Consider the following 12958-nt stretch of genomic DNA (forward strand, 5'->3'; position numbering starts at 1 on the left):
GCTTAGTTTAACCACTTCCTCGCCAGAACCTTCCCTGATTCCCTCAAAGGTGAACGGGATCTTCCCTTCTCTAAGTGTTCAGACCACTGTTTGGGCCTCTTGGGTGCTTATCAACACTCCCTGGGTATAATGATTTCTCTCCAGGTCTTATTCCTAATGGACTATGGACTACTTGAGGCAAGGGCCTGGATCTGATTCATGTGTCCATCTCCAAGGGCCCACATAGGGCCGGGACAATCAAAGCGATGATGTTGTAATGAGCACTTACTAGGTGCCCAGCATGATTTGTCTATTTCCTCATTTGACATGCACTGAGCGGCTCCTGTGTGCCAGGCCCTATGCTAGCTACTTGCTGGGGATGTGCTGTTCCTGCTAATGCGGAAGCAAAGCAGACGGGAAAACAGCAGAGTTATGGTGCATCAAGGGATTGCTTTAGGTGGAGGGGTCGGGGACAGCCTCTCCCAGGAGGTGTCACTTAACAGAGAACAAAATGACAGGAAAGACAAACCAAAGACTGGGGGAGGACTGTGCCCAGCGGAGGAGACAGTGAGTGCAAAGGCTGTGGGAGCAGGACGAGCTCAGGGGGTTGGAGAAATGGAAAGACATGAACCTGGAGGCCAGTGAGCCGGGAAGAGGGGTCCCTGAGGCCTGCCAGGGGTCAGGACCAAATCCCCTGGGGCCTCTGGAGTGTAGCACAAAGAGTCGGAAATAAGCCTCGCAAATGTGTTTTCCTTGCCAGTAGGAGGTAACTATTTCATTTAACCTTCCCAACTGCCCGTGACTGTGGGAGCGAGAAGCATTCTTTTTTTAAAGTTTTTTTTTTTTTTTTTTTTTTTTTGACAGACAGAGATCACAAGTAGGCAGAAAGGCAGGCAGAGAGAGAGGGGGAAGCAGGCTCCCTGCTGAGCAGCTCGATCCCAGGACCCTGGGACCACGACCCGAGCTGAAGACAGAGGCTTCGACCCACTGAGCCACCCAGGCGCCCCGCGAGAAGCATTCTTAATCTAACTCTAGGTTCCTCCAGTAAAGAGCCATAAGCCTCAAGCGATTTTTGTCTCTGGGCCTCTGTTTTCTTAACTGTAAAATGTAAACTGTAACTATCTCATTGGGTTATGGTGAGGATTTGTTTCATTTTAATTTTATTTTTGTAAGTGAGCTTTAGGTCAATGTAGGGCTCGAGGGGCACCTGGGTGGCTCAGTGGGTTAAGCCTCTGCCTTCAGCTCAGCTCATGGTCTCAGGGTCCTAGGATCGAGTCCCACATCGGGATCTCTGCTCAGCAGGGAGCCTGCTTTCCCCCCACCCCTCGTCTCCGCATGCCTCTCTGCCTATTTGTGGTCTCTGTCAAAAAAAGAAAAAAAAAAAAAAAACAAAAAAAAAAAACGTAGGGCTCGAACTCACGACCCCAAGATCAAGAGTCGCATGCTCTACCGACTGAGCCAGCCAGGTGCCCCCATGGCGAGGATTTAAAGAGTAAAGCCACGGAGAGCAGTAAGAGCTTGAAGGAAGGACCTCATTCAGGCTGGCTGCAGCCTCAGCACACAGCACTGGCTTTACGGACGAAGACCAGGTCACAGCACAGCTCTAAGGCTACCCGTACCACCTTGGCTGAGGTGCCTCAGTGACAGGTGTCAAGAAAGACGGGTCAGGAGGAGAGAGAAAAGTGAATGCAGCAGGGAGCCTCTAAGACGACAGGTCCAAGTGCAGCCTAGCCAGGGTCAAGGCTTTGGAAACAGAGTCATCACTTGAGAAGGGAGGGGGGCCCCGGGGCTGCTCATCTCTCTCCTGGGCTCTGCAGAGTCACACAGTCCCCTGAGTTCCACCAGCCTGCTGGGTTCCACCTCCTGCCTGCCCCTGACCTCGACTCCACACACCGACCGGCCTGATCCTCCAGGACCATGCCTGGCCTCCCCATGAGCCTGGGGTCTGTCTCTTCCACTCGGCCCTGCTCCGCGGGCCGTCTGCAAACCTCCAGTTGCTGTCTTATAAACAGCACGGCCCTGTATTGGGGGGCGGGTGGTAACAGATGCTAAGGTTTGGGCCCTAGGTTTGGGCATGGGGAGGCCTTGGGCAGGGAGGGAGAGAGGCAGGAGTCACCCCAGGTAGCCTTTGCTGAGCCCAGAGATGGGTTCCAGGCCTCCTTTGTCCATCAAAGGGGGCTTGCGGGTCCTATTACCTTCAAGGCGAGTGTTGGGCTGAACGATGAGCTTCCGAGATTCCTTACGGAGCAGGACTGTGTCCCTGAGGGTGAGGAAGCACTCAGGAGGCGCATCAGTGACCGCTGCATACCCCTCGTACAGGGCCCGGCCTCCGGCCACATCTCCTGTGGACTTCAACACCTGTGGGAAGGCAGAAGGAATTAGTGCCTACGATGGACAACCCTCCCCGAATCCAGGGGGCTTTGCCAGGGGCCCCAGACGCTTGGGCCCACCTCGGACAGTATCTGCTCTCTCACCATATAATTATGCTTATTACGGGAGAAATACAGATCAAGGGCTTAGCTCCTGGTAGGGGCCTAGGAAAGTGAAGCTAATGTTTCTCATTTGAATTTCTCATTTGAACTGGAGACAGAGAAAACATCACCATCATGCTCTTTAAAAAAATTTTTTTCACACGTACAAAATATGTAGTATATATATAGTAGGTTATAATATGTAGGTTGTAAAGAATACTTAGGTTATTAAAAGAAAAAAAGACACCCATATAGCTAACACCCAGCTTAAGAATTAGTTCCCTCCTTTTTGTAAATTAAAAAAGTCTTTTTAAATTTTTATTTAATTTATTTAATTTTTATTTTTTTTAATTAAGTAGGCTCCATGCCCAATGTGGGGCTTGAACTCACAACCCTGACATCGAGAGTTGCAAGCTTGGGACGCCTGGGTGGCTCAGTCTGTTGAGCCTCTGCCTTCGGCTCAGGTCATGATCCCTGAGGCCCAAGATCGAGTTGCACTTGCAAACACCCCACCGGCGAACCCCTTCCCAGGACAGGGGCCGCTTCTGCTGTGGGCCACTCAGTTGTGCCACGGACACCCCGGGCGCCTCCTGACGGACGGAAGGGACAGATGCAGGTTTCTCTGGGAGAAGCCATGGTTGCAGGTCAGGTGGACGCTCCACCTTAGACAAGCCCACGCACCCATGTCACTCTCCCGAGGTGTTGCACAAGCTGATGCTCCCGGAGGCAGCGGCTGGCGGTCCTCACTGCTCTGGATGCCAGGCTGGTGCTGGCACTTTTCCATGTTTGCCAAGCTGGTGGGAATAAGGCTCATGTGGTTTCAGCTGTGCTTTCCTGATCGTTCAAGAGGTTGAACATCTTCCCAGAAGCTGACGCTTTTTTCATTTTCCTCTTTGGGTCATGAGTTTTGTTTACTTTTCTGCACGGTTGTCTATTCTTCCTCTCCTTTTTTTTTTTTTTAAAGTTCTTCATATATTTAAATATTAACCTTTTGTTCACACATTATGTGGTAAATATCCTATCCTCGTTTAAGACTCGTCTTCTCACATTCTTTATGGTAACTTTTGATGAATAAAAACTACTGTCGTTTGTATTTTTAATTTTATTTATGCATTTATTTATTTTTAAAAGGCTTTATTTTTAAGTCATCTCTACACCCAACGTGGGGCTCGAACTTACAACCCTGAGATCAAGAGCCACATGTTCCACGGACTGAGCCAGCTAGGCACGCCCCCAAAAGCTATTTTTGAGGTAGTTAAAGGGTCTGATCTTTTCTTTGATGGCTAGTGTTTCTTGTGCTTTGAGAAGTTTTCCTTCACTCTGAGGTCCTGAAGATACTCTTCTCTGTTAAAAACTTTGCCTTTTCTATGTAAACTGTTAAGCTCCTGGGATTGTCTTTGTGTATGGCAGAAGGTAGAAATCCAGTCTGTCTCTCCATGAGGATAACAGGTTGTCTGAGCACAGCTTGCTGAACGGTCCCTCCCTTCTCTACTGGTCTGCAATGTCCCTTCCATCATATACACAAGTCGCTGCTGCTGCTTGGCTCTGGTTCCACTGGTCAATTTGTCTATTCCTGCCCCAGGGCCACACCGAACTTACTTATCTTAGGATAAATTTTAGTATCTGGTAGAACGAGTCTCCCAACCTATTTTGCTTCAGGAGTGTCTTGGCTCTTACTGGTGATCCTTTATGCTTCTGTCTAAATTTTACATTAGCTGGTCAAGTTCCAGAAAAGCCCTCTTGGGACTTGGTTTTTCTTTTTTTTTTCAGTTTCTTTTCTTCTTAAGATTTTATTTATTTATTTGAGAGAGAGGGCAGAGTGAGTGAGAGAGAGCATTTGAGCAGGGGTAGGGGCAAAGGGAGAGCGAGAAGCAGTGGTGCTCAGTGGGGCCCGATCCTAGGACCCTGGGATCATGACCTGAGCTGAAGGCAGACGCTTAACCCACTGAGCCACCCAGATGCTCACGCTTTAGGACTTTATTCAACCTTGTGAAACTCACTGATTTCATTGATTTGTTTGTATATTCTTTTGACTCGCTTAGCCAAATAATCTGCAACGTAAAGAGTTTTATTTCTTCCTTTCTAATGCCTAAACTTCATTAATTCGGTCTTGTTTCCTTCCAAAAGCTAAGTCCTTCGGCAAGCTGTTGATCAGAAGTGGAACTAGGGAACATTTTGGTATCTTTTTCTGATTTTAATTAATTAATTAATTAATTTTTTAAAAAAGATTTTATTGATTGATTTGATAGACAGAGATCACAAGTAGGCAGAAAGGCAGGCAGAGAAAGGGGGAGGTAGGCTCCCCGCTGAGCAGAGAGCCCGATGCGGGGCTCAATCCCAGGACCCTGAGACCATGACCCGAGCCGAAGGCAGAGGCTTTAACCCACTGAGCCACCCAGGCGCCCCTGTCTTTTTCTGATTTTAAAGGGAATATTCTAGTGTTTGGACAGATTACATTTTCATTTTCTGAGACATTCTTTATCAGTTAAGAAAATTCTTACTGGGGCACCTGGGTGGCTCAAGTCAGTTGAGCCTCTGATTTTTGGTTTTCACTCAGGTCATGATCTCAGGGTCACAGAATTGAGCCCCAAGGCTCTGCACTCAGTGGGGATTCTGTTTCTCTGCTTTTCCCCCTCCTGCTTTACTTTTTTTTTTTTTAAGATTTGTTTATTTCATTTTATTTTTAATTTGTATTTATTTAATGCCTCCTCCCACCTTCTCACTCTCCTTTCCTCTTGGGGGATCCGTTTACACACCCTAGACTTTTCTGCACTGGCCCCCACAACTCTTTACCTCTCTTAAATTTTTCTAACTTGGTCTCTGTGCTACATGCCATATACTTTCTTTTATCTTTAGCTGGATCTCAAACCTGTCTAACCTATTTTTAGTTTCAGTGGTGTTACAGTTTATTTCTGGGAGTTCCATTTGGTTCTCTTCCAAATATCTGACATTTTGTGGGTCTGATCCTTACTTGGGCTGCTTGGCAGGTGGCGAAGTAGGACTCCTCCTAGGGCTCCCTCTAGCTAAGCCTCCCGGCTCAGACCCAGGGTTACAAGGATTCTCCAGAGGGGTGCGGGGGGGATCCTCCAGGGGGACAGTTAAAGAGAACATCTCGCCTTCCTCTCTTCCCAAGAAGACTGAGCACACAGATAGTGGAGACACACTCATGAAGCTGACAGATCGGATCCCACCAGCTTAAACTGGAGAGCTGGTGACCTCGATGCCAACAGGAGGCAGGACAGGTACAGGGAAGAGGCCTGGCATACTGGAGAGTCATGCCATGTCCAAAGGCCAGAATGTGCTGGCTGCTACTCAGTTTCAGCGTCGTTTACATGGGACTTGAGCCTGTGGAGGCCAGTACTTCCAAGAAGCCAGAAACACAGATCTATAGCCAACCCTGCCTATTTTCACGATACAAGGTGGGCCCAAACAGGCCGCCTTGGTGACCCTGGCGGGAGCCTCTCCTTATAGAAATGCCTTCCTCTTCCCTACCTGCTGTCTCCTTGCTGTGCTCTTGGCTTTTGCTAGGGGCCTGATAAGACAAAGAGCCAAACCACCAATGCTTCCATATTCTGTATCTTCCGTAAAGCTACTACTGAGGTGTCTGTCTGTCCTGCTGAATGACTCCTCTTACACAGAGACCCAACTGGTTCAGTCCCTAGAATGGAACATTCTGGGCTTGTTCAATACTCAGTCGCTGTTCAACATTGGACTGTGATCTGGCAGATTTGACTCCTTCATCTAGTGACTTACTTTTACTATTAACAAACCAGAATAATTCAAGATAGAAAAGCTGCAAAGATAGAACAGAGAGTTTGCAGATGCCCCTCGGCTAGTTTCTCCTGTTGTTAACACTGTACAAAACTGGTGCATCACTATCAACTAAACTCTAGGCTTTTTTAGATTTCATTAGTTGTCCCATTAATGACCTTTTTCTATTCCAGATCTAAGACCCATATTGCATTTTGTATCTACTGATTTTTGTTTTACGATTTTATTTATTTATTTGAAGGAGAGAGAGAGTGCAAGCAGGGGGAGGAGCAAAGGGAGAGGGAGAGAATCCCCAGCAGACTCCATGCTGAGTGCAGAGCCCAGTGTGGGGCTCGAGCCCAGGACCATGAGATCACAACTTGAGCTGAAATCAAGAGTTGGATACTTAACCGACTGAGCCACCCAGGCGCTCCTGCAGCTACTGATTTTTTTTTTTTTTTTTAAGGTTTTACTTATCTGAGAGAGAGCAGAGCGAGAGAGCACATGAGTTGGGGAGAGGCAGGCAGAGAGAGATGGAGAAGCAGACTACCTGCTGAGCAGGGAGCCCGATGCAGGACTCGATCCCAGGACCCTGGGATCATAACCCAAGCCAAAGATAGATGCTTAACCGACTGAGCTACCAGGTGCCTGATTTTCTTTTATTAAAGATTTTATGTATTTATTTGACACAGAGAGAGAGAGAGCACAAGCAAGCATAAGCAGGGGGAGCGGGAGAGGGAGAAGCAGGCTCCCCGACAAGCAGGGACCCCAATGCGGGTCTCAATCCCAGGACCCTGGATCATGACCTGAGCCAAAGATAGATGCTTAACCAACTGAGCCACCCAGGCACCCCTAATTTTTAATTTCTAATTTTCTTTTACTTTAATGGCCAAACACATATCTTTCATTTAAAAATGCCTTAAATCTGGGGCACCTGGGTGGCTCAGTGGGTTAAGGCCTCTGCCCTTGGCTTAGGTCATGATCCCAGGGTCCTGGAATCGAACCCCAAATCGGGCTCTCTGCTCAGCAGGGAGCTTCCCCCACCCCCTGCTTGCTCTCTGCCTACTTGTAATCTCTGTCTGTCTAATAAATATATAAAATCTTTTTAAAAAAATGCCTTAAATCCTTTCTGGAAACAGGTGGGAGTATAATCACAGAACTCTTTGCTGAATTGAAGACTAGGCCTTCTAACAGTTGAAAAAGCCAGCAGGGGGTGCCTGATTGGCTCAGTCATTAAGCGTCTGCCTTTGGCTCAGGTCATGATTCCAGGGTCACAGGATCAAGCCCCACATCGTGCTCCCTGCTCAGCGGGAAGCCTCCTTCTCCCTCTTCCGTTCCCCCTGCTTGTGTTCTTGTTTTTGCTGTGTCTCTCTCTGTCAAATAAATAAATAAAATCTTAAAAAAAAAAAAAAAAGAAAAGAAAAGCCGGCAGCACCCAGTTCCAACAGAAGGTCCTGCACAGTAAAGAGTGGGCCTTGAGTGGTTCTCAAACTTTGCTGAATGTCAGACTCACTTGGCAGGCAGCTAAACATGCAGATTCCTGGGTCCTGATCTCACAATTTCTGAATCAGGCCTGGGGTGGTCCCAGGAATCTGCATTTGTAGGCTGCTTCTGGGTGATGTGGATGCTGCTGGCCCACGGACCACACCTAATGTCATACTGGCTTGGATCCAGAACATTCTACTTGCTCAGTATGTTGTGTCATCTGCTTCCTGCCAGGTGAGGAAGGAGATGTATCCCATTTAACAGATGAGATAAGTGGGGCCCAGCAAGGCAGAGTATGTTGCCCTAATTACATGGCTGGTTAATACTGACATCAGAACCCCAAAAGGTTCCTACGTGGGAGGGAAGCCAGGGCCATGCGACCGCTGTCCTTCACCTACTAAGCTCCAGGCCTCCTTCTGTCCCTCAACCCACGAAGCTCATTCTGGTCCCCACTCCAGACTGAGCTTTTTGTTTCTTCTGCTCTCGGACCTTCTCATAGCTGGTTCCTGCCTGGCACTCAACTTGCAGCTTAAACGCCATCTCCTCCAAGAAGCCTTCCCTGACCACCCAGGCTAAGGAGGCTCTGCATTCTTTTCCCCTCCAATTTCACTTGTTATCGTATCACCAAGTTTTATTGTCTTTACAGCTCTTGTCATGATTTGAAATCATCTCATTCACTTATCGTTTATACGTTCACTACAACATAAGAAACCATTCAGGGCTTATGCTCAGTGCCCCGCACGATAACACTCTTTATACACACTTGTCCGATGAATGAATGAATGAATGAATGAGCTGATGATCAGAAGGCTACGAGGCAGTGCTAGAGGGTGGGGAGACAGGGTGAGGCTGGAGGGCAAAAGGGCTCTGCTCACCTGAAGTTTCCTCAGGAACCGCTCCAGGGCAGGCTTGCCCACAGACCGAATCTTGTCGCGGTCCAGGCGGACCCGGGCATCTGGGCGCCCATCAGCCCCTGTGGTGGGAGTGACAGTAACGAGTCCCTCGCCAGCCTCCAGCAGGACCCTCAGGATCACAAACCGGGCCTGCATGTGGGCCTGCCAGAACCAAGAAGAAAGGAATCATTTACATGCTGATAAGGCATATCAAAAGTCTGCTCCAAAGCCTCATATACAGTATGTGCTCATCAATTAACTGTCAATTATTCTTACCACTTAATTCTCCCTCACCCTGTGGGTCTTTCTCTGCTCTATTCCTCTCCCCTTAAGTATTTCCTCCCCTCTCTGCTCATGAGGGAAGGCAGGCTGCCCTGGAAAACAGGCAGGCCACTTCCAGGCGGGTCCCAGAGCCCTGTGCTCCCCCTTGCCAGCCGCCGTGCCCTTCGCTGCTCCAGAACACCCCCAGATGATACCAGATACCCACAGGGGTCCCCCACAGTCCAGGTCACCAAGCACTCTCTCTTCTACAATCTTGTTTGCACTCAACAGTGGGAGCGAATGCGCATCATGAACCCCAGTTTACAGATGACAAACCATAGCCCCAGAGAGGTAAAGTGACTTGCTCAGGGTCACACAGCCATTAAGGGAGATTGAGGACTCAGACCTAAGCTTCCTGACCCTAAAACATGTGTTCTTTTGATGACACAAGACTGACATAAGACTGATGACATAAGTTTATCAAAACATACTTGTGTGACTTTGAAGAACATTCCTATTGTTAACCCTATTTCCCAAGTACATCTTATAAGTGAGCGGCCTCGCCTAACCACTCTGGAGGCAGACTACTTGGATTTGAATCCTGGCTCTGCTACTTACCAGCAAGTTACTTAATATCTTTTGCCTCTATTTCCTTATCTCTAAAATGACAGCAATAACAGTACCTATGTCCTAGGGTTGACATGGGGAACAAAGAGTTAATTCAGATAACGGGCTTAGAACTGTGTGTGGCACAGAAGAAGTCTGTCGCAAGCCAGCTATGAGCAGGCATGGTAAAATCACCTGGTCTGGTTTCGCCCTCAGAGGTGGGCAGGGAGATTATTATCCCCATTGCACAGACAGGGACACTGAGGCTCACGACGGTGTGACTTACCCCCATAAGGAGTGGAGTCTGGGATTAAACCCAGTTCATGTGCCTCTTTGGTAGATATAGTTGTCCCATCCCTATACCTAGAATCCTGACTTCAGACCCCACTGCAGGCCTACCCCCCACCCCTGGTTCCCTGCTGGCCCCCACCTGTCTCCAGCTGGAGGTCTCCGGGGTGTAGAACTCCAGAGCAAGCAGCCCAGCCCGAACCATGTTGAGCCAGTTCACATAGATCACATCTTCTGCATCAGCCCCCTCGAAGCCGAAGATCCTGGCGGAGGGACAGGGAGGAGGCAGGGGCAGTCAGAGGCTGCCTGGGTGCTGACCCCCACCAGTACACCCTCTGTCCACAAGGGAGGCCCGCCCCCCAAGCCTGTTGCCCATACTCCAGCACTTGGGGGTTGAGGCAAAGGTAGAGGCCCACACTTTCAGCCCGGCACTCTTCGTAGCTAGAGGCGATGGTGCTGAACTTGCTGTCCCAGGTCTCCCCGCTCCGGTACCAGCTCTGAATCTGGGAGGGGAGGCCCAGGAAGTAGGCTTAGGAACAGCTGCTACCCCAGCCAAGCCCAGCCCCCCAGCACCACGGGGGCTCCGCCGAGGCCGCCCTCACCTGCTCTCCCGTCTCTGGGTTGATCACGGTCTCCTGGTCAAAGTTAAAGGCTCCTTTCTCATCCTGCAGAAGCGTCAGAACACGGGGCAAGTGAGGGAAAGGTGTCTCTGCCCCACCCCAGCACCTCAGCCTGGGGATTCCAGTGCCAACCATGTGCTGCCGCCTCCAAACCAGAGTCCTGTGACCCTGGCTGCCCTCCTCCCACCCTCAAGCCACATGAAAACCCAGACCCGGGATCTCCGGACCCCAGATATGTGCCAGTGGATGGGCTAGAAAGCTTGGCTGCTGCTCCCCTACACTTATTCCTCGCACCCCCGCCCCCCGGAAGGTTCTATTACCCCACTTCACAGAGGAGGAAAACGAGGTTCAGAGACTATGAGCCCCAGCGTGGAATCAGAGCACATAACCTCCACACACACTATCTCTTGACAGTAACCCCACTTCCAAAGGGCCTACTGTGTCGGCAACCCTAGGGCTTTGCGTTAATCCTCACAATGGCCCATATGGTAGGAGGCAGGGTTCCTGTTTTGCAGATGGGCCAACTGAGGCTCAGTAAGGAGGACTGACTTGCGGAAGGACACAGAGTGGCCACATTTGTCCCCACTTCCCTGTGACTTCAAAGCTTGGACAAGGCTCAGGGCCAAGCTGCTGCCCCCATTAGCTGCTCTCTGAATGGTCCTGACCTCCAGCCCCTCCCGACTCAGTAACGTGCCCCACCTCACAGGGAGCAGACCCAAACGGAACCCCGCTCTCTCTGATGCCGGGGCCCCGCCCGCCTCTGGTCATCCTGTCTGGCCAAAGGCTGTCTGTCGTCTTTGTATCCTCTGAGTGGGGGCATCACAGGGGCTCCAGCCACTCTGATTGGCTGGCAGGAAGGGGCGCTGCTCTCGCGAGAAGTGACTCACTCCTTGTTAATATCTGGAAAGGTACGGGTTCCAGGGAATAGTAGTCCAAGACAGACCATGCTGCAGCCTCAGGACTGGGAGCGTGCAGAGACTGCCCTCACAGCCTCCCTGTCCCTGGGGCTGTCTGAGTCACACCTCCAGGACAGGCTTCCTCCGCCTGAGCCAAGCCACCCCTCCTGCGCAGGGGACCTCAGCTGGACTGTCCTGCAGGCCCCGTGCCCTTGGGGCTCCTGGGACATCTTGGGGGAGGATGAGATAGGAACTTCCCTCCTTTAGGGGCCATTTCCCCCACCTAATCCGAAGCCGGTGAGGGCAAAGATGGTGCGGCTTCACCCTGGGTGGGGTTGATCATGGGGGAGGGGAGCTGCGCGCACGTTCTCACCTGCACGAAGAGCTTGCCGCTGCCATGGCCCAGCAGCTCGTGCAGTCCCACCTGCACGTCAAAGGAGGGCCCCTTCCAGCGGATGTACAGGTCCTGCCGAGACACGCGGAGGCCCATGCTGTCTGCCGCCCCACCACAGCCACATGGCCTGCTGCCGCCCCTGCTGCCAAACTGAGGGCCAGTGGCCTCCTTCCCACCAGGCTCCACGGGGGGCCCCGATTCGCCCATCGCCTCTTTGCAACGGTGGAAGGGACCACCTCCACCGTTTGACGGGTGAGCAAACAGGCCAAGTCACAGGGCCACCAGGCCGGGAAGGGGCAGAGCCAGGACGGCAGCCGTGCTCTTTCCTCTCCCCACACAGGGCCCCCTATCTTCCTGTGTTGGCCGTGAGTCCAGGCCCCGCCCCCAACCCTTGGGCTGCCGGTGCCCACCTTGTCCTCCTCCTCCAGGAAGGTCAGCTTCTCCCGCTGCGTGGCATAGGCCACAGCCAGCACGTTCCCCAGCGACACATTCTTGAAGCCGTCTGTCTGCCTCAGGTCGTCATCTGCAGAGGGTGGGGAGGGAACCAGGGAGAAGGGGTTAAAAATCAAGGGCCACGGATAAGGAGTCTAGACAAGAGGACCAGGCTGGGATGGAGAACTGAGCGGGGCACGTGGCCAGGCCAACTGTGTGCCGGGGGAGGGGCGACTCTCAGGGGACACGGCTGCGGCTTGAGGAAGCTCACAGTTGGGGATGTTGATGCCAGCAGGGATGCCAGAGCCAGAGAAGGTGAGAACATCCAGGGAGGTGAAGTCGGGGGTGAGGAACTTGTCCTTCTCGAAGGCTGGAGGCCAGGGCAGCTCCTTCAGCAGCTGTTCTGCACTTGCCACCAGGCACTCGAACTTGGCACTCATGGCCTTGTTCACCATGGCCACAAAGCCTGTAGGGAGGGAGGTGGACTGTGGGCTGGCAGGATTTGGGAGGGGTCCCGTACCCCATTCCACCCCGTGACCCCTCCAGCCATCATGCATGTTTCAAATGTCCGCTGTGTGCGGTACCCTTTGCGGGCTGGTGGGGAGATCAGGGACCCAGGCCTGGCCCTGCCTTCATGGAGGTCACTGGAGGGGGTGGGATGTAGAGAGAAGGCTTCACTGGATAGCCTCTGCCATGGATCTTAAAGGAGAGGGTGGGGAGTGCATAGAGGGTGGTGGGTAAAGAGAAGATTCCCAGTCGAAGGGACTCCTTGAGCATAAAACATGTCCTTCTTTTGGGGGGTAACTGAACTCTCCTGCAAGGCTTCGGTATTTGGCTTACGAGGGGGTGACTGAGGCTGCACACAGGAGGCCTGGGATTGATC

General features: G+C 51.4%; 1 protein-coding gene across 4 annotated transcripts in view; it reads right to left on the bottom strand.

Annotated features, from left to right (window-relative positions):
* Positions 1-12958, bottom strand: part of DPP3 (dipeptidyl peptidase 3) — a 35509-nt gene that overhangs the window by 1423 nt on the left and 21128 nt on the right. For all 4 annotated transcript variants that reach the window (XM_080815388.1, XM_080815389.1, XM_080815390.1 and 1 more), the window contains exons 10-17: positions 12347-12541; positions 12054-12166; positions 11623-11715; positions 10336-10398; positions 10112-10236; positions 9876-9996; positions 8561-8740; positions 2175-2337 (exon numbers count right to left, since the gene is read on the bottom strand). In XM_080815388.1, the coding sequence (XP_080671514.1) occupies positions 2175-2337; positions 8561-8740; positions 9876-9996; positions 10112-10236; positions 10336-10398; positions 11623-11715; positions 12054-12166; positions 12347-12541 (1053 nt within the window). The remainder of the gene's footprint in view (positions 1-2174; positions 2338-8560; positions 8741-9875; positions 9997-10111; positions 10237-10335; positions 10399-11622; positions 11716-12053; positions 12167-12346; positions 12542-12958) is intronic.

This window comes from Martes martes (assembly GCF_963455335.1).
Source record: "Martes martes genome assembly, chromosome: 10".
Classification (NCBI taxonomy): Eukaryota; Metazoa; Chordata; class Mammalia; order Carnivora; family Mustelidae; genus Martes; species Martes martes.